Source organism: Oenanthe melanoleuca, chromosome 8 (genome assembly GCF_029582105.1).
Source record: "Oenanthe melanoleuca isolate GR-GAL-2019-014 chromosome 8, OMel1.0, whole genome shotgun sequence".
Classification (NCBI taxonomy): Eukaryota; Metazoa; Chordata; class Aves; order Passeriformes; family Muscicapidae; genus Oenanthe; species Oenanthe melanoleuca.
The window spans coordinates 8,910,113-8,934,630 of record NC_079342.1 but is presented as its reverse complement, the minus strand read 5'-3'; the positions used below and the strand labels follow the sequence as shown (position 1 = coordinate 8,934,630).

The following is a 24,518-nucleotide window of genomic DNA, read 5'->3' as shown; positions in this document are numbered from 1 at the left end:
AAATAAAACAAATAATTTGTGGCTTTATATTTTTTATTAGGAATAAATAAATCTGATAAAAATGAAATAAGTGATAAGCATGATATATTAGTCAAACTTTGCAAGAAATTACCTTTATATAAAAGACCCCTATACCACAATAGAAATATTAATAGCACCTTACATGGATGCACTACACTCCCCTTTGTACATTACCAGCTTTCCTCTTATTCAGTCTCAGCATCATGGATAGCAGGGACTCTACCTCTGGTAGCCTGTCTCACATCTTTGCAGCTAAATGCAATAGACAACTTTGGTCTACAATTTTGACGAATACTCCTGTTTTTGATATATCTAAAAAAAAGGAGAAAATTTCCATTTTGTGCATTACAAATTAATTTTTAAGGCTGTCTTTCCTCATGTCAGTGTGAAACTTATGTGTTTAAAAGGTATTTATATCCAACAGTTTTCTTCATATCTCCCATTAAATCAGCAGTGCAATCCTCATGACCTGTTTAGTTTACCTTAAAACCACCTAAGTTTTCTGTTCTAAAGGCATTAACTTGAGCCTATCCATTATGTGCCTTGTATCTGAGTTTAAGAAGTCCTTATCTCACAGCATTTTTTAATATCCATTCTTTGTTGAATCTGATTAATCTATCAGATTCTAGTATCTGAATATCAAAAACAGAATGCAAGCTTTTAGATCATGATCATCTTACTGTCAGGCTTACCTAATGACAGAATAATAAAAAGAGATCCTTCTTTTTTAATTTTATTTTCTCTTTCTTTCTCTTTTGGTTTTAACAGAGACATCCTTTCTATAAGAATCAAAAATAACTGGAAAGCATTAAGGGCTGAAAGTACCTTCATCCTTTAAAAATACAAGATATGCTAGAGAGTATTAAGGCCTTGATAGTTATCAATCAGTGTTGTCAGTAAGCATATGAATAAATATAGCCTCTTCGTTTATAGTTTGATAAAGAGTAAATGTGCAAGTAATTGCCAGAAAAAGTGGACTAGCAAAAATCTTAAGAGGTTTATTCAGTTAAACAACAAAAATCTCTCTGGACATCTCACAGCAGAAGCATTAAAGGCAATTTATTTGTATATGATTTTTGCATAATCCCTTTTATGAATTCAGGCATTATTTGTTAAAATAAATTTACGCATCCAAAATGGAAGAACTATGAAGTATTCCCCTCCAAAATTTCCCTTCAGATTGTAAATACTGCAGGTGTAGAGCAGTGGCACTCAGTCACACCAGTCTGACAATCATTGTTATTATAAAAGGCAAAATAAAGACATTCCACCACCATATTCAGAAGTTGTGACCTATTCAGTTTGACAGTCTGCTGTGGATAAAATTACAGCAATACTAAATGAAAGAAGTAACAACTCATTGAGACTGATACCAGCTGTTGAGAACTTTCAACCACATAACATTATTATATAATGCACATAGCAAAGGGCACATGTTAGCAGAGACAGCTTTTATAACTATTCAGTCTAATCCACAGAGTTTAAAGGCATATTCTAGCCATGGTTTCCTTTATTTAAGGTCCAGCAGCATCGAAGCAGGGCTCTCCAAGTAAGATTTCCACAAGTTAGAAAACCGGGCCATTGTAGCTCCATCAATGATGCGATGATCAGCTGACCAACTCACATTCATTATTTGTGCTTTAAATACTTCACCTTTGCCATTAAACCTAGGGAGAACCTAAAAATCAGAGGAAGGACAAAACCAGATTGATTAAACTAAATATTTTCATTAGCAAATCTGTATTTTTTTTGTTCTCGCTAATTTGTTTTTCTAAATAAAAACATTTTGCTGAATTAGACAGACAGCAGTAGCACCATGCCAAAAAACAAGATCTTTCCAATATTGTTTGTGCTGTGGATTAGAATATATTGCAAGCCTACATACAGTCATAGCCTGTTTCTACCATCATGGAAATACTGAAGTAGTAAAAGCCTTTCCTGACTCAAAAGTTTCTTCCTGAATAGTTTATTGCACTGAATTCTCAAGGTGACAGTTTCCTTAAAGCACCTCTAAAAAATGCTCAGAGGAAGAACACAGAAGTAATTTCAGTTAATATTAATTTCATTTCCAGCATTGAGCTCAAATTAAAGAATTAAAGACTGAGATTCAGAAAATATAAAACTGCCTTCACATTCAAAATTCTGTATGAGCTACTGGCTCATGAAATTAAACTTCATTTTCAGAATACTTAATTTCCACCCCCCACAGCAAAATTGCTATGTTGCAAAACTTGTAAAACTGTATTTACATTGTTTCATTATATGTTTACATTGTATTTACATAGATGTGAGTTAAATATAACCGTATTCTGGAAAATAAATATGAACCTTTGGTGTAAGACACTTCTAATTAAACATTTGGTGTGTGCACAGTAATCTAAAACCATCACAAACTTTTCAGCCATGAGCTATGCATTCTCTAACAGAGGCAGACTCCATGTTCCATTTTCATTACACATGACCTTACCACTCTCGTCACTGAGACAAAGTTAATATACCTGTATTTTTCCAAGTGCTCCAATAGCTACTTCAGGAGGTAGTATCACTGGTTTGGCATAAGTGCCACCAATCTAGAAAAGAAAAAGGTGGGAATATTATTTAACAATATTTTTAAAGCAGATTGCCTCTTGAATTAATTGCTACAGATTTTGTTCTTCGCATATTAAACTTCAGTAAAGCTTGCATTTCAGAAGCAGATTTCAGAAGAAGGCCTCACTTTCCTTGTACTTACTGTGCCAATATTTGAAAGGGTGAATGTTCCCCCAGTGAGGTCACTTGTTCCCAGCTGGCCTGCAGAGCCCAAGGACTGGAGGCGATTTAATTCCACAGCAATGTCAAACACACTGCAGACCTGAACATTTTTCACGTTTGGGACAATTAAACCTTGTTCTGTGTCCATTGCAACTCCAATGTTGTGTGAAGCCTGCAGCAAGTGTCATGAACCAGACATTAATATAAGCTGTCAACATAAAACATATCTTACATAAAAAAAACACTTCAATCACATTTTCCTTATTTATCTTTTAAACCTGGAAAGTGCTGTATTTAGTAATTAACTCCTGCACACAACTTTGAGGGGGGGGAAAAGGATGTAGGTTTTTAACAATAAGCCCCACATCTGCAAAACTGTAAATCGATGTTGACAATTTCACCTTCAGAGAATACAAAATCTTGGAATCAACTTCACACTGAAAACATTGCACTTTAGGATGATCATATGTGTCACAAAACATAAATAGCAGATTTTAAGGAGAACACTAAAATTAAAGAAAAGAAAAAGAAATTTGGTGTGTGCATAGTCATTTAAAAACACCACAAATTTTTCAATCATGAGCTATGCAGTTTCTCTGCAACAAAGGGAGACTCCATATTCCATTTCCATTACAGATGACCTTAGCTAACAGTCACATCACTGAGATCACTTGCTTTTCATTTTTTTGGAAGGAAAAGGACTCAGAGATATTTATAAAACAGCACACACAAAAAAAGTTTGTGCTGCAAGGAGCAAGTAGACATCACTTAAGAAAATAGATACTTGCTGTCCAGAAGTATCAACCCAGCAGCTGGTATGAAAACTAAATAACTTCTATCAAGACTGTACTTTAATATATAAGGGTTGAGTGTTAGAACAGTCGAACCACTGTGCCATTACTTAAAAATTGTTGTAGATTTGAAATGTTCTCATTTTAAAAGCTTGGCCCATATTCCGGTAAAAAATAGGAAACTAATATGTTAATATGCATTTTTGAGGCAAGTCTGAATAACAAAGTGACTCTCATCTAACAAACTACTGAAATAAGACCAACAATAAATCAAATCTAGATCTCAGAATCTGAACACATAAATTATTTTCCTGTACAACACCATAATTTTGGTTGTTATAATTAGCTCAGGCATTCTGAAAAGCCCCTGTTAGACATTACTTTGCACTTTCTGCTCACAACGTTTATTCATAGTTTACAAACCTTATATGTGACATTTTGACAGTTCTCATCCAAAGAGGCATTAAGAATGGGATACTGCAGCAATCCCAGAGAGGCTGCCTGTTAAATAGAGCCAAAAAAAAAAAAAACAAAGTAGATTTTTATATTTTCTAAGCAGAGAGCTCCATGGATAAGAAGTAATGGTAAGAGAAAATTTAGATTAAAAACAATATGGAATGAGTGTTTAGGTAGCACTCTCAGTGCAATAGCACTACCAGAAGTTTCAGACTAAGCTATACATTCACTGCACATGAGTGCAACTGCCTGCTCCTCTGAACAATAGAAGGGACAAGAGTCAGTGACCTAAGGGATTCATTAGCAATACAAAGACTAAAATAATGATGCATTTCATATAAGGTTCATTTTAAAGGAGCTGAAAAAATACTGACAATTTCAAAAACTGTTTTTGTGCGATTCAAACACCTGGTGATGCTTAACTCTGTATTAAATGATGCTGAAAGCACTCTATCCTTTCCATTAATATTTCCAAACATTTCTGTGATATTACACAACTCTAGCTGCAATTCCAACACTAAATTGATAAGTGGCTCAATAAACAAAAAAACAGCTGAAAGTTTTCCTGTGATCTGCCATAAATCAGATGACAGAGAGGTGCTCCAAACTTACAATTATTGAACAGATTTTGCTAAAACCTATGTTAGTACTCCATACAGGGCTCTGCTGCATGCCTCACCTTTATGAAGAAAGGCATAAAGGAAAGCCTAACTCCACGCATTTCTGCAAGAGGTTTCAGCTCTTCTCGCAGCTGAACAAGTTGAGTCAAATCAACCTCGTCAGAATAACCAAAGTGGGGGATCTTCAGGGCTGCACTCATAGTCTTTACCATGGCCTTCTGAAAACCTGGAAAATGTTCATTTTCTTCTTAAATGAGCAAAATGAGCTTCTGTGAATTTATGGTGAAATTTCATGTTTCCATTAACCAAATCACATAACTTACAAAAACTAAACCAAAGCCAAACTATAACCAAAAAAGAACAGGGTAAAGAGCACTTACTGAGTTACTGTGTTCATAGAACTCAATTTTGATGACTGTAATACTTCAGCTTATTACTGCAGATAGTTACTGCATCCCTCTCCTATGCATGAATTTGAAATCATAATATGATAATCTGGATTATGCTTTCCAGCCTCTCAAAAAAACTTTAATCTTCCCCTTTTAATGTGATTTTTTGTTACCTTAGTGTCTTTCATGGCACTGTTCTCCAGAATAAGTGTGACATACCAGTGCAGTATGCTATTATTAAGCACTGATAAACCCTTAAATTCAGTGCACTTTGCCACTAATTGCATAATGATTCCTACCATGACAAATCCATGTTTAGAATTCCTACCTGTTTCAACATACACTTGAAGAACGAGCAAGTAAAATTTGCAGCCCAATTCCATCCAACCAAAATATGAACAAATATTCCATAAAATAATTTCAGCAGATATGCTTCTTACAGAGAATGTTTTCCTAAATGCTCACTTGCATAACAATAACATGAAACACATCCCATCAAAAGGGATCAGCTACTCACAGAGCAACAGTTACTGGTAGTCTACTGTGGCCACGGTCTCAAGACTTTATATTTCATGATTTACCTGTTACAGGTTCAGTTCTATCTTTTCCTGAAAATGCAATGGGTCTGGAAACAGGCACAGGGATTTTGCGTGCTTTGTCCTTTGGAGCAGCTGGCACAGCCTCTGTTTTCCGCAGAGGTGGGACAATTTCAGCCTTCGGTGATGGAGGCAAAATAGCTCCTGTTTGTTTGGCCAAGTAGTTGAGTATATCTTCTTTAAGGATTCTGTTATCCTTCCCTGTCCCAACAATTTCACTCAATTTAATCTGGAAAGTATATAACAAGCTGTGACATTTCAGTTTTACAGCAACATAAAAGTAGTTTATATTGTGAGCTATGGTTAAAAATTATTCCCATTTCTGATCCAACATATTTGCAGTTTTCTTTTCCTTTCTATAATGTATTGGGTATTCAGCATAGTTCAAGTAATCCAGAAGTCCCACTAGTCCCTGTTTGACTGCATACTTCAAGGAGGAACCATGAATACTACCTAACTACCTCACAGGATCAACAGGGAAATATTAATTTGAGAAAAGCTATTTGTCACTTAATTCTCTCCTAAAAATGCATCATGAGCTTTCAAAACCAATGGCATATTCATAGGGAAAAAAAGGCATTAGAAAAGCATGCAAAACATCACCTAGTATATCCTTTGCTCTAATACAAATCTGAAAAGGAAAACAAGGTGGTTTTTAAATTTTTCCCTCCTACTTTCTCTGTAGAGATTCTCAGGAATCTCCTCTGACAGTTTCTTATTTTTATTCTAGAAAGGTTTTTCTGTCTTCAGCCTAAAGCCTCCTAGTTGTGTTTTAAGCCCAGTAATTCTTCTTCTATCCACCACAATCATCAGAAACCATAATCCTCTTCATTTCTGCAACAGTTTTCACACATTTAAAATGTATTTGAAAACAAGTGTTTCCTCTAGATCAGTGTTCTTTTAGTCACTGAAACTGCCATATAAAAACTGAGTAAAATGCAGCAGGACCTAATTCAGCAAACCTACATTGTTCTCCATGGCCAGGCGACGAACTGCAGGGGTAGCTAATGTTTTGTGACCTTTTATCTCTTGGTGAGTGTGCTCTTCATGAGACATAGGAGGTGTTTCAACAACATCTTCTTCTGAGGCAACACCTGCAAACAAGAAGAAAAAAATTAACTTTACTACATTATAAGCATTTGTTAAATTCCAACCTCAACCATTCTGTGACAGCTGAAGTTTTAACAATTTACTTTGAGTTAAGGTGGATGGGAACACAACTTGCTAAAGGCTACTGCTTAAGTTAAATATTCAACAGGAAATGTCTAGGAGATTTTAAACTCTAATAAATATCACAACTTTCTCTACTCAAATTTCTTGACTTTATGAAGGGAAAAAAATCTTTGAATTGATTGAAGATTTTCAAGAGGAAAAAGTAAGCTTCTCTGTCACTGATTGTTTTATAACAACATGAAATATACATGAGGAAAAAATGGCTTACAATACCTTTTGAAGCATCAATTTCAATGTCCACTAGTGGTTTTCCAACAAAAGCAATATCATCTATGCTGTAATGGAGTTTTCTGATGATGCCATCGTAACGACTGGTGATAGTGACAGAGGCTTTATCACTCTGTACCTCACAGATGCTGTCGAACTGGGACACGCTGTCACCTTCCTTTACGTACCTGGAAGGAAAGACACAGGCTACTGGGAAACACAGTCAGTGTAAACCTATTCCTTTGGTAAGCTCAGTAACATTCATCCCACAATATGGAAGTGCATTCCAGATGAGAAGAAAGATTCTATGTACTGGATATATTTGCTACATGCATTTTGCCTGACTGCCGCAACTCTTTGTTGGGTGAAATGACAAAATTATTATGAATATCATTACATACATATTATATTTACTTCAGTAAAGCAGAGTTTTCCTGTCAGATTATGAAGCATCTAAAAATAAGAATGAACCCAGCTTAATCGGAATGCAAGGAAGTTCTTAGTTTCAATGTCAATATATGACAAGTTTCAGAAAGGAAATGGATAGCAGGGAACACTGTCTTCCATGCAAAGAGAAAGATATTTGTACAAAGAACAAGGCCTTCCAACACTGCCTTCCTTCACTGTACACTTGGATTTTGTTTAATTCACTCATCACTTGCTTTTTACAAACAATTCAGAAGTTCAAATATTTTACTAAAAGCAATAGAGACGGGGTATAGGATAAAACTATGTGGATTCTCTAGACTAGTAATTTGTTTCTAAAGCTCAGTCTAAGTAAATATAACAAAAGACAGGTCTCCTGAGCTCAAAAAACATTAATAGCTCAAGGAATTGCCTACACACAGGTGCATCCCATTCCTTCCACTTTTTCCACTCACAAATATATCAGATTGCAAAAAAACAAAATGTAAAGCTCAGGATGTACAAGGTTTTAAAATGTGCAAAATGAAACCTGAAAATCTTCACTCGCAGAAAATATTCTCAGATAACTCACTGCTAAAGCTGCTAAACTACTTGCTGATTTCTTAGTGTATTTCCAGGAAAGCAGAGCTTACCATTCTTTTACTGTCACCTCTGTAATTCCTTCTCCAATGTCAGAAAGCTTAAACTGGACAATTTGGCCACATGAAACTTGAAACAGAGAAGAAAATACAGCATGTTTAATACTAAAAACAAGCTATCAGACAGAAAAATTTGAATGCATCAGAAACAGTCTACACACCAGCCATATGCAAACCTCTAACACAGCACTCATAAAATAGCAAAATAAAAGAAATTACTTTATTATGAAAAAGATTACCAGCAGATGTTCTGAATAATCGCTGTTGATGACTAAACTTGAGGGCAGATTTGTCAAACACGCACACATATTTTGATTTTATAAAGCGAATGCCGCTGCACGATCTAACGCGATGAATGCAAACCTGGGGAGAAAAGTCTCAAGGGTTAATACAATGGACTGAGGATGTAGAGCTCATTTAATATTACTGATGTTACAGTCATACTAAAATAGCTTCATTCTAGTCTACATAAGAGAAGTTCTTATGGAAACAGAATTTCACTGAATACATTCTTGAATATACAATAACCTGTACATTAGCAACAGCTTTGCCAGGTCTTTAACTTCTTTCACTAACACAACACATGGGGAGATCAAAGCCACAGTGACAACCACTTAGCAAAAATTATGACAGCATTTGATGAGTGGTTCATTGCTATTGTTTCTCTCAGGAATTAGCTTAATCAGGACACAAAAATCAGGCACACAAAAAGCACACATACTATCAACATCAACTACATCAGACATCTGAAATATTCCTATCCACAATCAACGCCAGAAGGTTTCCCTAGACTGCAAGGAAAACCAGCATATTTATCTTCATCAGTTCTTAATCCCATCAGAAGCTGATCAGAAGTACTAATCAGAAAGCAAATTCTCATCAGAGGGCCCAGAGAATTGTCCTTTCATTTTAATTCCTATATATAGGAGGCAATCATCTTCAAGAAACGTCATGTCAAATCAGCTTCAATGGTATTTTGTAAGAACTGGTCATGAGATGGTTTTCTTTTATGATTGCGATTATATTTATCCAGAAATTAGCTTAAAAGGGTCTACAGAATTTTCTGAAAGATTCTTCAGACAAAAGTTTATGCTTTAAAACCTCTAGTAATCAGTCATGATTGTGATCAAAAGCAAAGCTGGTAGTGCTTGCATTGACATAAACAGGTATCTTATTAATCTCAACACAAGTTAGTTCAGACACATTGTTATCCAGTAAAACTTATTAAATTTAATGTAATTCTGGTGTTATGTTGTCTTAAGAGTGCTGTAAAATTTATAAAAATAATTTCTCTGTAGATACTATCTCTAACTAATTTAGAGACATGAAAAAAATTCAGGTGCTACAATGTACCTCAAAACTGTAAAATTTAGAAATTATCTTCTTAGAGGAGCCAGAAAACAGCACACCTGTATGGGAAAGTTCATTTTAACTTCTTGCTTAAAAAATCCTTTCAGTATAAAACAGAGCATATGAAACTTCTTGTTTTCCTCCCCACACCCTAAACTGTTCAACTAATTACTATCACATTTCACTTTTTAAAAAGTACATTCTTCAGCAGGCCATACAATTCTGAACTGACAATGCACTCATTTTCTGTATTATTTAACCTAGCACTACAAGTTTTATTTAATACCCCCTTTCTTTAAGAAACAAACATTTATACAACACAATCTATCATAATGGACACAACAAAGCTATATCATTTGATTTACCTTTCAGTTGCCTGCTATTAAGATGGTACCTACTGATCTAGAATGAATATTTTTCTAATTCCTATAACAAGCAAATAGAAAATATTTTCATTAGTCTTCCAAACAACTTTCCATATTCAACAATCAGGTAACATGGCAATTTCAAGCTATGAAAAATTGTATTTTGGGAATACATTTAAAGTTCTCAGTAAATTACAAAACTGTTATATAATGTACGTCTTCACAATACTATTTTCTCCTGTTTTTAATTCTGGGTTTCTTCCCAATTGAAGGTTACATATTTACATAAAAATGTTACTGAAACAATTGTTCAACTAGACCTTTTTGTCACAAACTCCCAAAAACCCTATTTTTTCTTTATATGACCCTAAATGAAAAACATTCAGTATTTACCTGTGAGGATGATCACAAGAAGCACATCAAATCTCTGAACTATTTCTAAATGTGAAGTTTCACAATGATTTCCATGTGTTTTTAACCTTTGGTTACCAATGCAGGTAGTGAATTAGTAATGTCACTGCCAAAAAAAGAGACTGGTGTTGTTATTGAAGAGTTACCACGCTGTTTCATATTTTATCAGTAGAAATAATTCAAAACTACTTCATTTTTTAAAAATTAAACTTTTCTGGTTTTCAGTTTTGCACATTTTCTATCAAAAAGTTGGTGTGCTAGTATGTTAAAGTAATAATATAGGACACAATCTCTTCACAGAGCAGTGCTCCTTAGTAACAAGGAAAAAACTAAAATCTATTAAACAAAGAGACTGTGCTTACAATTCCAGAATTTAATCACCATTATACAGGTGTAATGCCAAACAAGGAAATAAAAATGGCACATAAAAGACAAAACTAGTTCTAATATCCATAGCGTATCCATCTACATATTTTGATGTCTGGAAAAATCTATCAGTAAACCCCAAACAACTGCCAGTACTGAGCTTGTTAATGTGGCTACTATTACACTAAACATCAACTTGAAGGCAATAATGGCAGCAAGGTAACACCTTTCCTGTGCAAGGAGGGACTCTCATAAAGGAACTGAGGGCCCACTCGAGTCCCTTGCTGGACTGGGGCCACGCCAGCCTGGCTGGCAGAGCCGAGGTTTGACCGAGCCAGGAGGGAGCTGAGTGCACTCAGGGGGAGAACTGCTCTGCCCCTCAGGTTCAGCTTTTTTTTCCTTAAGAACCAGTCAACTCCAGTTTTCTAAATTATCACTGATCCTGAAAATATATGCTGGCCTCAGACCAAAATGTTTGTAAGCAGCCTGCAGAGATCTGACTACCTGACAGAATAACACTAAATTTCCAAGTCAAATTGAACAGCTCATGCTCACAGGCAATGACTTTGCTTTAAAGGATACTGCTGTGCTGAACTCTCTTGACTTCTGTCCCATTGAGTCATTTTAATGAACATTTCCACACATTGGATGTGTTTTGCATACATATTCCATATTTCTAAGTATGCAGTTACCTGTATACTAAGCAACATCCCCAGTAACATGTTTTAATCAGATGTCATTCCTCATCTAAATATCTGGCACACGTCCCAGTGTCCAGGTAATGCCATTTCTACACTTAACACAAAGGCCTCCTGGCTCAGATTCAAAATGTGCTTGCAGGAAACACACAATATAAACCAGCCAGTTCTATAGTTCAGCATGCACATAGATAAGATGAGTATTTTTATCTTATCAGAATCTCCCTCTGGATTTAAGAGTAGATGGTTAGAAATACAACTTAAAAGAAAGTGCTACTTTCAGTGCTCTTAAGTAGTAAAATTATTTATAAATACTTATAAGTTACTAGCTGAAAACTGGATTACAAAACTATCATTTAAAAATTCCTCATCATTATGCTTTAAAATTACAATATGAATTAAGAGAAAAAGCATACTAGAAACTGGAACTGATCCTGAATTTTGTTTCTACATTTCAAAAATTACTTATTCTCTGACATTCCATAAAATAGAAGTGACATAATAGGCAACCAACCAGAGCAATAGGATGCTCTTCAGAACAGCAAGAAGACTATAATACAAGACAGAAGAAAGCACGAACTAAGTCTATGTTCACGAAATTGTAAGCATCCCAAAAAGGCAACCAAGTAGATTCACTTCTTATGGTAAGGTATCTCAACTACTTTTCAAGTATCAGGGCTCCTGGGATTCAAAGAAACCCCTTTCCCTTCTGGGCACGTGTGGCCGCACCGTCCCCGTGCGGATGCGGTATGCAAAGGGAGCTGATGCGTGGGCGGAGAAGCGGCGACGGCAGAGCAACGCATAGGCAAAGCAATAATGGGATGACTTAGAAATAACAGAAGAGGAGGGTGTCACCGGCTTATTACAGAAAGGCACACACGTTCCTTTGACAGGGAGCATGGGCAAGCGCAGGGCATTCCTGGGCGGAGGGTGCCAGCTCGGGGTCCCTGTGCAGCGCACGGGGCACTGCCGGGGGCTCGGTCACCTGCGCGGGGCACGGGGAGCGCAGGCGGGAGGGAGCTGAGGCGCTGCCCGCCCCGGCAGTGTTTGCAGAGGCGCGGCGCTGGCTCCGTGCCCGCCGGACGGCAGGAGCAGGGCTCGGGCACGCCGCGCGTTATTCTTCCCGCCCCGGCTGCCCGGCAGCGCCGCCGCTCGCGGGGTCCCCGCTCCCCTTACCAGGCGCCCCGCGGCTCGGCAGCTGCTCCTCAGCGCGGTCACGGCCGCCATCTTGCCCCGGCAGGGCGGCCCGCACACACCCCCGGCACAGCCAACCGGCGGCGGCCGCGCCGCCACGGCCAGCCAGCGGCGGGCGGGGCCGCGGCCCTGGCGGGGCGGGGCGGGGCGAGCGGCGCCCGGGGCCCGCACGCGTCCGCGGGAGCGACCGGAGAGCGTCCCCTGGGCGGGGGCTTCCGGAACGGAGCCCCGGGGGCGGTGCAGGGGTGCGGCTGCCCCGGGCCGCAGTAACGGGAAGGGCAGCGCCAAGAGCCCGGCCGTTCCCGATACACGTGTCATAGAGTCCCGAGCGCGCCTCCCAGACCAACACGGCCGTGTGTGTGGCTCTGCGTGAAAGGTGATAGTAGCCACTTGGGGATCGACCTCTTCTCCCAGGTGACGAGCGACAGGGCAGAGTATTAAGATGCGCTAGGAGAGGTTTACGTTGAACATTAGAAAGAATCTCTCCACAGAAAGGCTGAATAGGCATTGGAACGGGCTGACCAGGGAGGCGGTGGAGATACCAGCCCTAGAGGTGTTTAAGGAAAAGACTGGACGTGCCACGGTCTAGTTGACATGGTAGTATTCGCTTATAGACTGGACTTGATAATCTCAGAGGTCTTTTACAACCTCATTCTTTCTGTGATTCTGAGGAAAACTGGCTTGTAACGAGGAGGGCCGCCGCTCTCCTCCGGCACCGTTGTGCCCATGGCTCTGACCTCCGTTGTTACCCTCGGGACTGGGGGAAGGCATTGCGTCCAGCGGGCCCCGGGACGCGGTCAATACCGCGGAGACACCGGAGCTATCCCAGCCCTGAGAGCCGGGCCCGCCCGCTGCTCCTCTCCGCGGCGGAGCCGCCCCGGCCGAGCCCCGGCGGGCGGGCAGGGAGGTGCCTGCGCTCTGCGCCTGCCCGGCACCGCCCCCGGTACCGGCACCGCAGCATCCCGGGCGTGCTGCCGCCGTGGCCCCGGGGCTGCTTCGCCGAGGGCTTGCCGTGTTTAGGGCCCCGCCGGGATCCCATCGGCGCGGCCTCTGCGAGAGACAGCGCTCATCGCCAGCCATGGACGGGGACAGGGTGGAGATAGACGGCGGGATCATGGAGGGGGTGAGCGCCAGCGGGCCGCGGCTTACCTGACCCCGGGCTGCGGTTCGGGCGGGCCGGGTGGGCGGGAAGTGCCGTAGCGCCTGACGAGGGCCGTTTCTCCGCGCAGGGCGGGCAGATCCTGCGGGTGTCCACGGCGCTGAGCTGCCTGCTGGGGCTGCCGCTGCGGGTGCGCCGGATCCGCGCCGGGCGGAGCCAGCCCGGCCTCAGGTGAGACCCTCCCGGCCGCGCAAGGCCTCGGCTGCTCTCGTCTGAAACGTTTGTGTTTCCATTGCTTTGAAAGAGCCTTTTTACCAGGAAATCCCGTCGGTGGCTCACAAGGAGTAGGGGGGATCGCTGGGGCACGAAGGGGGCTCGGTTGCCCCGCCGGTGCCTCAGCGCAGGTCCCGCCCCGGGCCGCAGGTGAGGGCGCGGCCCGGCCGCTGCCTCGGAAATGGTTCCACGGGCGCTAAGCGGAACGCTCGTTTGAAACAGGGAACACCTCCTGTAATGCCCGAGCAAAACATAGCTCACCGAGCGTACAGTGTTAACAGTTAGTGCATATCCTTGTGCTGTTCAACCAATGTTGAGAACAGTTAGTGTATTTCCTATTTAAATTACCCTAACAAATAAAAACAAGCACAAGGGAAGTACATAGCAAACCTGTTAACTCTCTTGTAGCACTGCACCTGGTTCTGGCTCAGCCAGTATTGCCATCATTATCCCACTGAATTTCTGTGCAAGCATTTATCACATTAGGACAAGTGACTGCTCTTGAATCTCTGTCTATCTGTCTGGACCTATTGTAGTGGAAAAGATATCAGAATCCTGCATATCTCAGTATGGCCTGAATGATGCTCCTTTGGCTACTGTGAACTCAGAAGTACTGTACCAGAGTAAATTTCTGATCCTTGTCTAATCTGTAATTTGCAACTGTCATTTTTTAGTCGGTGTTAACTGGTTTTAATGTAACATGAGCATGTAGTCTACTTGTATGTGTGTTTAACTGTGTATTGTCACTCTAAGACCTCAGCATCTATCTGGATTGGAGATGGTTCGAGATCTGTGTGATGGGAAGCTGAATGGTGGAGAAATCGGCTCAACAGAAGTAACCTTCACTCCTGGGAAGATCAAAGGTGGAACCCACATAGCTGATACAAAAACAGCAGGGTATGTCTTTGTACACCAGCTTCTCATAACTTTAAAATTATCACAATAGAGAAAAAAGAACATTTATGCTTTGGTAATGACCCAGGATATATGCTGCCTGAGCCAGATTTATGTGACCAAAGGATCTGTCTTATAGGCAGGATATGCATGAAGTTGAAAAGTATGATTATTATAAAAGCTGAATGCTTGGTACATGTAATGCAAAAAAGCAGCTGCCCATGTCTTTAAAACTTTAGGTATAATTTCCTCACATTAGTGTGTTACATACCAGACCAAATGCATTAAATTAGATAAGTATCTCACATCCATGAGGTCTGGAATAATTAGCGTGCAATGAGGTAAATGTTGATATTTTACTTACACTTATAGTACCACAGTATGTCATATTAGTCTTTTGGAACTGGGAACATATTCCATCCATGTATTAAAATGTTTCCACTGCCTAAGCCTTTTCTGCCAACTAAACCTACTGTTTTCATGGTCCCATCACTATACTAAGGAAGATACATAACTTTTATTTCAAATAGAACAATTAAAGATGCAATTATTTTGAAATGAAAACGATGATATTTAGGCTTGCTAAGGACATGAAGTTTTAAATTAGTATCTTTTAAGACTAATAAGTTTATAGATAATTTAAAAAATAAAAAGGAAATGCTCTGGAAAGTAATTTGCCCTTGATATATATAATGATTCTCTGGATTATAAGTGTATGAGTTTGAGTATCTTGTACTTGCTTTTAGGAGTGTGTGTCTACTGATGCAGGTAGCAATGCCCTGTGTGCTGTTTGCTGCTTCCCCATCAGAGCTTCATTTAAAAGGTGGGACTAATGCGGAGATGGCTCCTCAGATAGACTACACAGTCATGGTAGGGAGAAATTCCTTTGCCTTGGTGCATCTTCCATGAATATGTGTGCAATGTGACTGCTGTTCCTCTGTTGCTCTTACTGCAAGTCTATTTGTGATTATGGAATTTGGCATGGGAATATAACGCTATTAATGTACTCGATGTAGAGAGCAACCAATGTTACATGGACTTTTCTGAAGCAGCAAATAGTCTCTTTGGTTTTAATTACTAGAGAAAATTTCACTTAAAATGTATTCTTTATTCTAGAAGTGCTGTGAATTGCTCTTACTTTTTCCATAAGAAAATCCTTTTACGCAAAGTGACATTGAGAATGAAGTATGAGGAATGTCAAATAAGATACATGGATGCAACTATCTTTTTTAAGATAGTTGAAATTTTTGTCTTGAGCTTTTTTTTTTCCTTTTAAGATTGCATAAAATAGTGGGGAATTATCAATGCAAAATAAATTCACTCTGTGTTTTTATATGTTCGTTTTTCAGGTTTTCAAGCCAATAGTCGAAAAGTTCAATTTCACATTTAATTGTGACATAAAAAGGAGGTGAGTTGTGGAGCTGTGCAGCAAAGCTGGGCCTTACTGAACCCGTGAGTGAGCAGAGGCACACACAAGGGGCTCTCAATCAAACTGAGGGGTGAATTTATAATACATGAACTAATCTGCATTAGTTGCCCCTGTGTGTACTGTCACCATATGATGAATGATTCTTTGCTTTTTTTTTTTCCTTGCTGAGTCTACAGCTGCTGTGTAATGATTCCTGTTCGCTCCCCTGAGGGGAGCACATGCTGAACAGGCAGTGCATTGCTGAGCTTTATCCAGGGTGCCAGTTAGGTTGCTGTTAGGAAGTTAATAAGATGTGCATTACAGAGGATTACTGTTAGAGAACCTAATTCCATTATAAGGGTTTCTAAGGCAAACATGAAGAAAATTTGCATGTACAGTAACCGGGAAGATAAAAATGTATAGTGAAATATATTAAGAGCCTCCTGGTCCTTTTCTTAGTTTCTTTGTGATAATTGCATTTAATTATGTCCAATACTGTTTCTAAATAGGGGCTACTATCCTCAAGGAGGTGGTGAAGTTGTACTCCAGATGTCTCCAGTCAAAGAGCTGAGCCCAATAAACTTAACAGAACGTGGCACAGTGACAAAGATTTATGGAAGGGCATTTGTTGCTGGAGCACTGCCTATCAAAGTAAGTGCTTGTCATGGCTCTGGTAGTATCCAGCTTTATGTAAGAATATAAAATTGCATACAATCTTCTTAACATTCCTCTACTCTCTTGTCTTTTGCAGTCTTATACAAGCTAAGCAACCTTATTAAATGGTTTCAACTATTCAGGCTCTAGAATATTATATTGGACATACTTAAAATTCATTCATTGCACAGCAGTGTAAAGCTAAAACAGGAAATGAGAACAATATCCTCATCCTTCATAGGACTATTCAGAAGTCTTTAGCATATATTGAGGGATATCTTATATCTGATTTATGTATTCTTCATATTCACGTGGATTATTTTAAGTCTGAAATTAGGGCCCTTGTTCATAAATTTATAAGCACTGTCATAGGTGGAGGCCAGAATACAAGTTTTTCAACCATTGCTAAGGTTATTAGAACAAGTTAAGTGTAGGTTTAGCCAAAAATAAAAAGGAGCAAAATTTGCTCCTTTCTATCTCCTTCTTTCTATTCTTCCAGCCCTGAGTCATGGGATCTCCTTATGGTTCCTTCTCACATACAGGCTAGGAATTAGTAGAGGAAGGAAGAGAAGAAACTGAGTTACTGTTTGAAAAGCTGTGAACTGCTGGTTTTGGTCTTAAATTCTCCAAACCTATTAATATAGCTATGATTAGATTACAGGAATGGGATAAGCTTTATATGTCCCTATTTCCTTGTGATGTAAAATTATTATTTTGTGTAATCTCTCTGACAGAGTACATTCTGTACATAATAATTATGAGGTGGGGTTTTTGCACTGGGTTTTGGGGCATATTATTTTGAGAATCTAATGTTTTGTGAGAAACCTAAAATCAAATCTTTTTCCCTATGAATGAAGAAAAGTTCTTGAATTTCTATTGATATTGTAGTTTCTACATACATTTCTATAACTGTCATTTGTGCAGCATTTAATGTTACCTTAATTTTGTAGAAAAACTTTCAGGAAAAAAATCACATTCACTTCTTGTGTGTAGGGATTTATAACAATCATTTGTTTTTCTAGTTAATAAAGTAGCCCCTTTATTTGGGGATTAACTGTAATAATTGAATTTAGGAGGAAAAAGTATTGTTATATTACATAATTGAATTACTGGGTTTATGTCTTGTCTTGTTAGCTGGCAAAAGACATGTCAGCAGCAGCAGTGAGATGCATCAGAAGAGAAATCAGAGATCTTTATATTAACATTCAGCCTGTCAGAGAACCTGATGATCAAGCTGTTGGGACTGGAAGTGGAATAATGTAAGATGACTCCAAGCTTTCTATTGTTGCCTCTAACCTTGTTGGTTAATTAGCTAGATCTTGATTACATATCTGATAAACAAATTATCACTATAATATGAGTGATTTTGTACTTAATTTTAATTATATTTGTTTTTCTGCTTAGTATTGTTGCAGAGACTTCAACAGGTTGTTTGTTAGCTGGGTCATCACTTGGCAAGAGAGGTAAGAATTCCGTGAATTCTTTGAGACTTGACAGAATATACCAATAACAAATAGGAATCTGAAGTATCATCTGCTTTAAAGATCTGATGCTTTGAATGTTTCATTTTTAAATGTATGTTTTCAGAAATGAGGGACAACAGAAATTATGGGATTTAAATCATAGTAAATGGAAATTTACAAAAATTACAGAACTGTTAACTATACCTTATATCAGAATGGAGAATCACTGGAAATATTTCTGAACTTTAGGAACATAGACTTTGTTTTTTACATGTGAAGTTTTTGCTCAAGAGTGAATCTAGATTAAAATGAATGGAAGTGATCTTGTTTTTAAATTACTTGAATCAAATGTTTTTCTGACTAAATGAGGGTACTTTCTTTCCACTGCTTAGGAAGTGTAAACTATATAAGTGCATAAGATGGGAAGGGGTTTTTAAGCAGATATTTGAGGCAAAAGCATAAGGTTTAAAGAAAACAAGGTTTAAAGAGTTGATAATTTCTTAGTTGGTTTTTAGTTGTTTTTGTTTTTTGTTTTTTTTTGTATTTTTAAAACTTTAAATAGTAATTTTCAGCTTTCTGATTTCTCTCTTAGGAAAGAATGCTGACAAGGTTGGCATTGAAGCAGCTGAGATGCTGCTTCAGAATCTTAAACATGGTGGGACTGTTGATGATTCTCTGCAAGACCAAGTAAGGTTCCTATATGTGTTTTCTTGAAGTAGCAAGAACATGTATGCAGTACTTGTAAACAATTTAGGTCTGAACAGGGAAGGAACAAGATGTTTGTTAGTAGTCTCACAACATCACTAGAATTAGCAAATTACATGCAATTTTTAGGAACCACAAATGCTTTTAGCTTTGCACCAACATCCTCAAATTTTCCCTTTCTCTAACACTCAGTAAATATGGAAGAAAGAGGTAGGAATTTGCTTCTATTTGGGATTCCATATAGTGCAGTGATAATAGCTCCCTCCTTACATATATAGAATGATACTAAGGGAAGGTATTAGAGAGTACCTAGGACGTGCTTCTGGTTGTCTTGCTCCCCTGCTTTCATTTGAGAATGAAGGCCCTTCACTGCCTTATCTTAGCCTGCTAAGAATAGTGGCTAGTTTAGCTAGGATGATGTTACCTCTTAGCCCTGGGCACACATGGATATTATGTAGTATAATAAGTATTTTGGTATTGGACTCAGCCTAATTTTTTCAAAGCATGCAAGTACAATTGATGGGAACAAGCCACAGCCAGAGTCACCGTGTATGAGAACTGCACAGAGTTAATCACACCTTGCAGTTGTTTTTAAGTAAAATCAAAGGTTTTTAGGTGTCTGTCTGGTGAATATGTGCTCAGGAAGTGTTAGAATTAAAGTATCTCTCCTGGAGTTTCTCTCCATGTAGGTTTTCTACTAATCTGGAGTTTGACGTGACTTTGGGGAATTTTGGGACAAGACAGTGGGGGAGAGCAAAGTTAAATGTAGTAATGTAGTAGGGCCAGGAATTCAGTAATTCAGGGGCAAACTCCACTGTGGAAAAGTAGCCCTTCTATAAGAGGCATTACAGTAGCAATTTCCAAACTTCTAGAGCCTTTGATCACTCTTCAAACTCGGCTTCATTAACTTTTATGAAACTTGAAAGACAAAATTTTTATATCTACAGACATGTTGCATGTTTTGGTTGGGTTTTTTTTTTTAAATCAATAAATTCCTAGAATCTGAAGAATGACTTAATAATTACCTTTCCCTCCCTTTCAGCTTATCATTTTTATGGCACTGGCAAAGGGAGTGTCTAGAGTGAAAAGTGGACCAATTACACTTCATACTCAAACAGCTATACATTTTGCAGAGCAGCTAACAAAGGTGAGTCCAAACATTCAGGATGTTTTTACCTATCAGTTTTCTTCCAGTAACTTGGCAATGTAATTTGGCAAAGTTAATCAGGTAGTGTGAGCTGAACTTGATCATGGAAGACAAGCACTGATAAAATAATTGCTACAATATTTACCTGGGAGTTTTCCTGGGCTTTTAGAATGGTTTTATACTTTTACCACCTTTACTTAAATAGTTTTTTGAATTAAATCTGTCAAAGCTGTGATATACATGAACACATGGCAATACAATTATTGGATGTCACATATTCAATATTTAAACTTCTGTATGTGATGACTTAATTAGAGATGTATTTCTAATCCTCTTTTAGGCCAAATTTACTGTGACAAAATCAGAAGAGGAAAACCCTGGTAATGATACCTACATCATTGAGTGCCAAGGAATGGGGATGATAAACCCAAACTTATAGTGTTTAAAAAAAAAAAGGCAGCAAGCTGCCAGAAGCAGCACTCAACATACCTCAGTGATGTATTGCACTACACTTCATTGGATGTAGAATCTGCCTGAAGAGGAGGAGCCTTCTGTCACATCAGAGTGATTTAACTTGAAGGTTGATGTCAAGCTTTTCCTTGGTATGGTGAGAATCTGTCATGTGAAAAATGAAAACTTTTTTTTTTTTTTTTTTTTTTTTTTTACTATTAGCAGCAAAATGAGTAGCAACAGGACAGGAAATAGAATATACTGTATGTATGCAAGAGCTTCAGTTAGAAGCTTTGAATTTTACCTAAGTAGAAAATAACTATTTTAGTTCAGTATTTCTTTCCCTTTTAAAAAGTGTAAGTTTGGTTCTCTGGAAACCTTTATATTATGAAGTACATGGAATGAAATGCACCATCCAATCTGTATTGCTGTTCTTCCTTAGCCATTTGCTAAATAATAAAGCAGTATCACTCTATAAAAGGCTGTTATTTATGTGTGCTGTTATTTCAGCAGGTTGTGCTTGGAGGTGGATACAAAACTTTTCAGCAGCATAGTTTCTTTTTCTCCCTACAGAAAGAATATTCAATGCATAAGACAATCTTTTAAATCTTCTTTTTTCATCTATTTTATAAAGCCTTATTAGGCAAGCTAAATCAATGCACCACATTACAGCCCAGACTCCATGAAACAATTTTATTTTCTAGCCACAGTTGTCCTTCTCACTTAGCATAATAACTGAGGCTACATTTTCACTGAGGTGGTGTTCTTTTTGAAGGGAGTACTTAATTGCAGCTGAGATTACGGTGCTGTTGAACACACATATAGACACTGTATCTATGTGTATGGACAAGGAGCACTGTAAATACACACCATTTGTGGAGGCATATGAAATCCATCTGGGGATTAAGTAAAGACCTTCTACCAGCCTGGTGTTGATCGTGCTACAAAAATCTTTTCTGAAGTAGAAGGAAGGTGAAAGGAGAAATACAGCACAATGTGTTTTGCAGATGAAAACTCCAATCACAGAGTTAGAATCACTTAATCAAAACTGTAATAAATGCACTTTGGAAGCTTGAACTGATTTCCAAGTTTCCCAGCCCATCCTGCAGCCATTGCTCTCAAGTCTTTTTTTCCTCAGTTGTAACTATTGAACCTAACTGCTAAAGATATAACTTGAGGTATTGTTTATTGTACTAATATAAGAAATTACTTCATGCATTGCTGTGCATTTCTAATACCAAGAAAAACCTTTGCTAATATCCAAAAAAGTTCACCAAATATCTACTTAACAATATCTTTCTTCTTAGTGTTTTCCCTTAGTGCAAAGGAATGTTATTAATTTCCAACTAATTATTTTTCTCTAGTACTGGGAATAGTCTGAAGGGGGCAATAGACACCCACTGAATTATTTTTGGGACGCAGACTTGACATCCTTTGAATAGCACCTCTCTGAGTTACTCAGCTGTGCTGTTAATGATTTTCAGTGCTTTCTTTTTGAAGAATTCTGAATGTATTTAAAAAAAATTAAAAGAAAATCCCGAACAATTTGCAGTCTATGCTTAAGAAAAAAAGCTCTTATAAACCACATTAGAATGGATCTTTACCTGTTTTCAGTATTCAAAAAATTAATATACTTGACTTGATTTTTAAATGTGCAGACTTTGTTACCAATGAAAGTTTAAAAAAATCACTAAATAAAATTCAGTTGAACAAAAAAATCCCATTGAAAAACTGAATTGCAATTTTTGTCTTCCAGACATAGAAAAGCATGTAAATGCTCAGCCAGCACATTTAACAAAGAGTAATAAACCTAGGTTACCAGAAATAAACCTCCTCTTGGTAAATGTGCAGTAAATAACAGCTCAGCAGCCTGGTACCTCTTGCTGCTGCTCCCTGAGCTCCACAGGTCTGTTACAAAGAGCAGCTGTCATTACTAACTGGCAGTCCTTGCTGGTTTCCTGGCAGACCTGGTCAGGCATCCAGCCCTGGCTCCTTGTGACCCAACCTCGGGCCAGCAGTGGGCAGGGGAGAGGTTGCAGAGCTGCCCCTTCCTTGCTTGCCTTGGCAGTGTGAGGGCTGTCCCCTGCTGCCATCCTTGCTGTGCTTCCTGCATTGGAGGTGGTGCCTAGAGAGGCTACCTGGCACAGAGGCTAGACAATGTTAAAGGAATAAAGTAGGTGTTGATTAAAAAGGCCTTCAAAGGAGTCACCTTGGGCAGTACAAGAGCCTGGCTGTGGCTACACCCAAGATGGACAAAAGATGGACACAAGACATGAGTTTTCACACTTTTAAAAGTTCTGGTCATACTGGGGTTAATTGTCCAATTACAGCTTCAGGTTATGCAGTCCCATCCTCCCAGATTGCTCTCTTCAATTCACTGTTTACATTTTTTTGGCCCGAAGCTGCAACAGTGTCCTTGGTTCTCAGGCTGGAAAAGAATTGTTTTGTCTAACTAGACCATGAGGAGAACTTGCTAACACTTGGTATGAAGTTCAGAGTTACATACTAGTGCAGTACAGAATCTGGAAAATACAAAAGCTAAAACTTAAGGCATCAGAGGAAACTAGACCTGATTTGACAAGGATTTACATGCAGCCTTTTTCTCGTTGGCATTAAAAAATCTTTAGATGGGAGTCATCCACAACAGGTTTTACTCCTCAATGGATTAAATTCCCCAAATAATTGTTACTCTCTGCTGCACACATAAACACTCACACACACACACACACAGACTTTGTTACCCAGGCCCAATTCACATCCTGTCACCTCATGGTAACCTTGAAATGTTTATTGTAAGCCCTCTTCTTTTTCTATATATCATAATTACTCTTCATTACATGTATACTTGAACAAATTTTAACTGAGATTATAAAAATTAATTTGGGACTACTGGTATAATTAATATTCTACCAGGTTCCTACCTTCCCTTTTCAATGGGGTTCTGCACCATAAAATTTAAATCCTGTAAAGGCTTACATTTACTTTCAATTCTTGATTTTAAATCTACAAGTCAAAACATGAGCTGCAGACCTTGTTACATCACATTCCTACATTGCACATGCTGTATGTACTTAAGCTTAAATTTTACAGCATAAATAATTCTTAAAATTAATGCAGTGCGTGAAAATTAGTTGTTGGTAGTTAGTAGTGTAACTTTTTTTTAAAACATCCTGTCCTTTTTGAATATTAACTGATATTTACAGGGCTTTTTAACTTCATATTTACTTGAAGCTTTTTAACTTTCATTTTTATCCATTTACAATCACATAATTTTTAACTATAAGGTTGGATTAAGTCACTTGTGAGAATGTATTAACCTTTTGTTCAGGAAGAGATGAGACATTGCTTGCACCTGCTCCACAAATATGCACAGGGTTTTCTTATGTTAATCAGGCACATTTGAATCTTATATAAAAACTTCAGTGTGGGTGTACAGATACAACTAAGATGCTTACATTTAGTACTGCTCAAACAAGTAGTGGCAATGACTCAGAAGTTCTATGTACCAAGGAAATGGGATAAATCCTCTCCAACTGTGTGTCTCTGGTGTACTTGTGTGAGAGAGAATTGTGTTTGGATGAATGCAATCATCAGAGGCACTGCACTCAGGTATGTGGAGACTGGAGTTGCAAGACAAATAATAAGGGTATTATATGCAGCCAGTTACAAACTTTCTCCATGAAATACTGTGCCCTAGTGCTGACTGAACTCTGATCCTCTCAAAAAGGATATTTTTGAACCTTTTCTCCTTTCATGCCCTTAGATCTACTGATGACTGTTCCCCTTCTGAGCCTGGGCATTGTGGTCACTGAAACGTTAGTGACACATTCACTGTTTTTGAGCCCATGCTGGGAACACTGCATCCAGATTTGGGCCCTTCCATCCAAGGAGAGCACCAATGGTGGAGTTGGTC

The 24,518-nt window shown here is 38.5% G+C and overlaps 2 protein-coding genes across 3 annotated transcripts; one reads left to right on the top strand and one right to left on the bottom strand.

Moving 5' to 3' along the window:
• Positions 1–15: 15 nt before the first annotated feature.
• DBT (dihydrolipoamide branched chain transacylase E2) lies at positions 16–12,640 on the bottom strand. Of its 2 annotated transcripts, none has more exons than XM_056497773.1 (11): positions 12,495–12,640; positions 8,368–8,491; positions 8,123–8,198; positions 7,071–7,252; positions 6,591–6,718; positions 5,610–5,853; positions 4,699–4,865; positions 3,987–4,064; positions 2,753–2,944; positions 2,520–2,591; positions 16–1,699 (listed from the first exon to the last, which is right to left on the bottom strand). In XM_056497773.1, the coding sequence occupies exons 1-11, from the start codon at positions 12,543–12,545 to the stop codon at positions 1,532–1,534; spliced, it is 1,482 nt and encodes a 493-aa protein (XP_056353748.1). In that variant the 5' UTR covers positions 12,546–12,640; the 3' UTR covers positions 16–1,531. The 2 variants fall into 2 exon arrangements, with proteins under 2 accessions (XP_056353748.1, XP_056353749.1); XM_056497774.1 differs by lacking the exon at positions 12,495–12,640 and adding an exon at positions 10,237–10,327.
• A 746-nt stretch (positions 12,641–13,386) lies between these two features.
• On the top strand, positions 13,387–21,088 carry RTCA (RNA 3'-terminal phosphate cyclase). The gene is made up of 11 exons (XM_056497767.1): positions 13,387–13,635; positions 13,742–13,842; positions 14,638–14,781; positions 15,525–15,648; positions 16,128–16,186; positions 16,696–16,837; positions 17,975–18,099; positions 18,245–18,303; positions 18,896–18,990; positions 20,051–20,155; positions 20,496–21,088. The coding sequence occupies exons 1-11, from the start codon at positions 13,591–13,593 to the stop codon at positions 20,592–20,594; spliced, it is 1,098 nt and encodes a 365-aa protein (XP_056353742.1). The 5' UTR covers positions 13,387–13,590; the 3' UTR covers positions 20,595–21,088.
• Positions 21,089–24,518: the final 3,430 nt, after the last annotated feature.

What these genes read in the sequence shown, in the direction of transcription:
- DBT (XM_056497773.1), bottom strand. Translation starts at nt 12,545, where the DNA reads ATGGCGGCCGTGACCGCGCTGAGGAGCAGCTGCCGAGCCGCGGGGCGC. An exon ending in GAGGTGACAGTAAAAGAATG is followed by an intron (nt 7,253 to 8,122) that starts GTAAGCTCTGCT and finishes CTTTCCTTCCAG; the next exon opens with GTACGTAAAGGAAGGTGACA. An exon ending in TGAAATTGATGCTTCAAAAG is followed by an intron (nt 6,719 to 7,070) that starts GTATTGTAAGCC and finishes TCTTGTTTGCAG; the next exon opens with GTGTTGCCTCAGAAGAAGAT.
- RTCA (XM_056497767.1), top strand. Translation starts at nt 13,591, where the DNA reads ATGGACGGGGACAGGGTGGAGATAGACGGCGGGATCATGGAGGGG. An exon ending in CGGAGCCAGCCCGGCCTCAG is followed by an intron (nt 13,843 to 14,637) that starts GTGAGACCCTCC and finishes TGTCACTCTAAG; the next exon opens with ACCTCAGCATCTATCTGGAT. An exon ending in GCTGATACAAAAACAGCAGG is followed by an intron (nt 14,782 to 15,524) that starts GTATGTCTTTGT and finishes ACTTGCTTTTAG; the next exon opens with GAGTGTGTGTCTACTGATGC.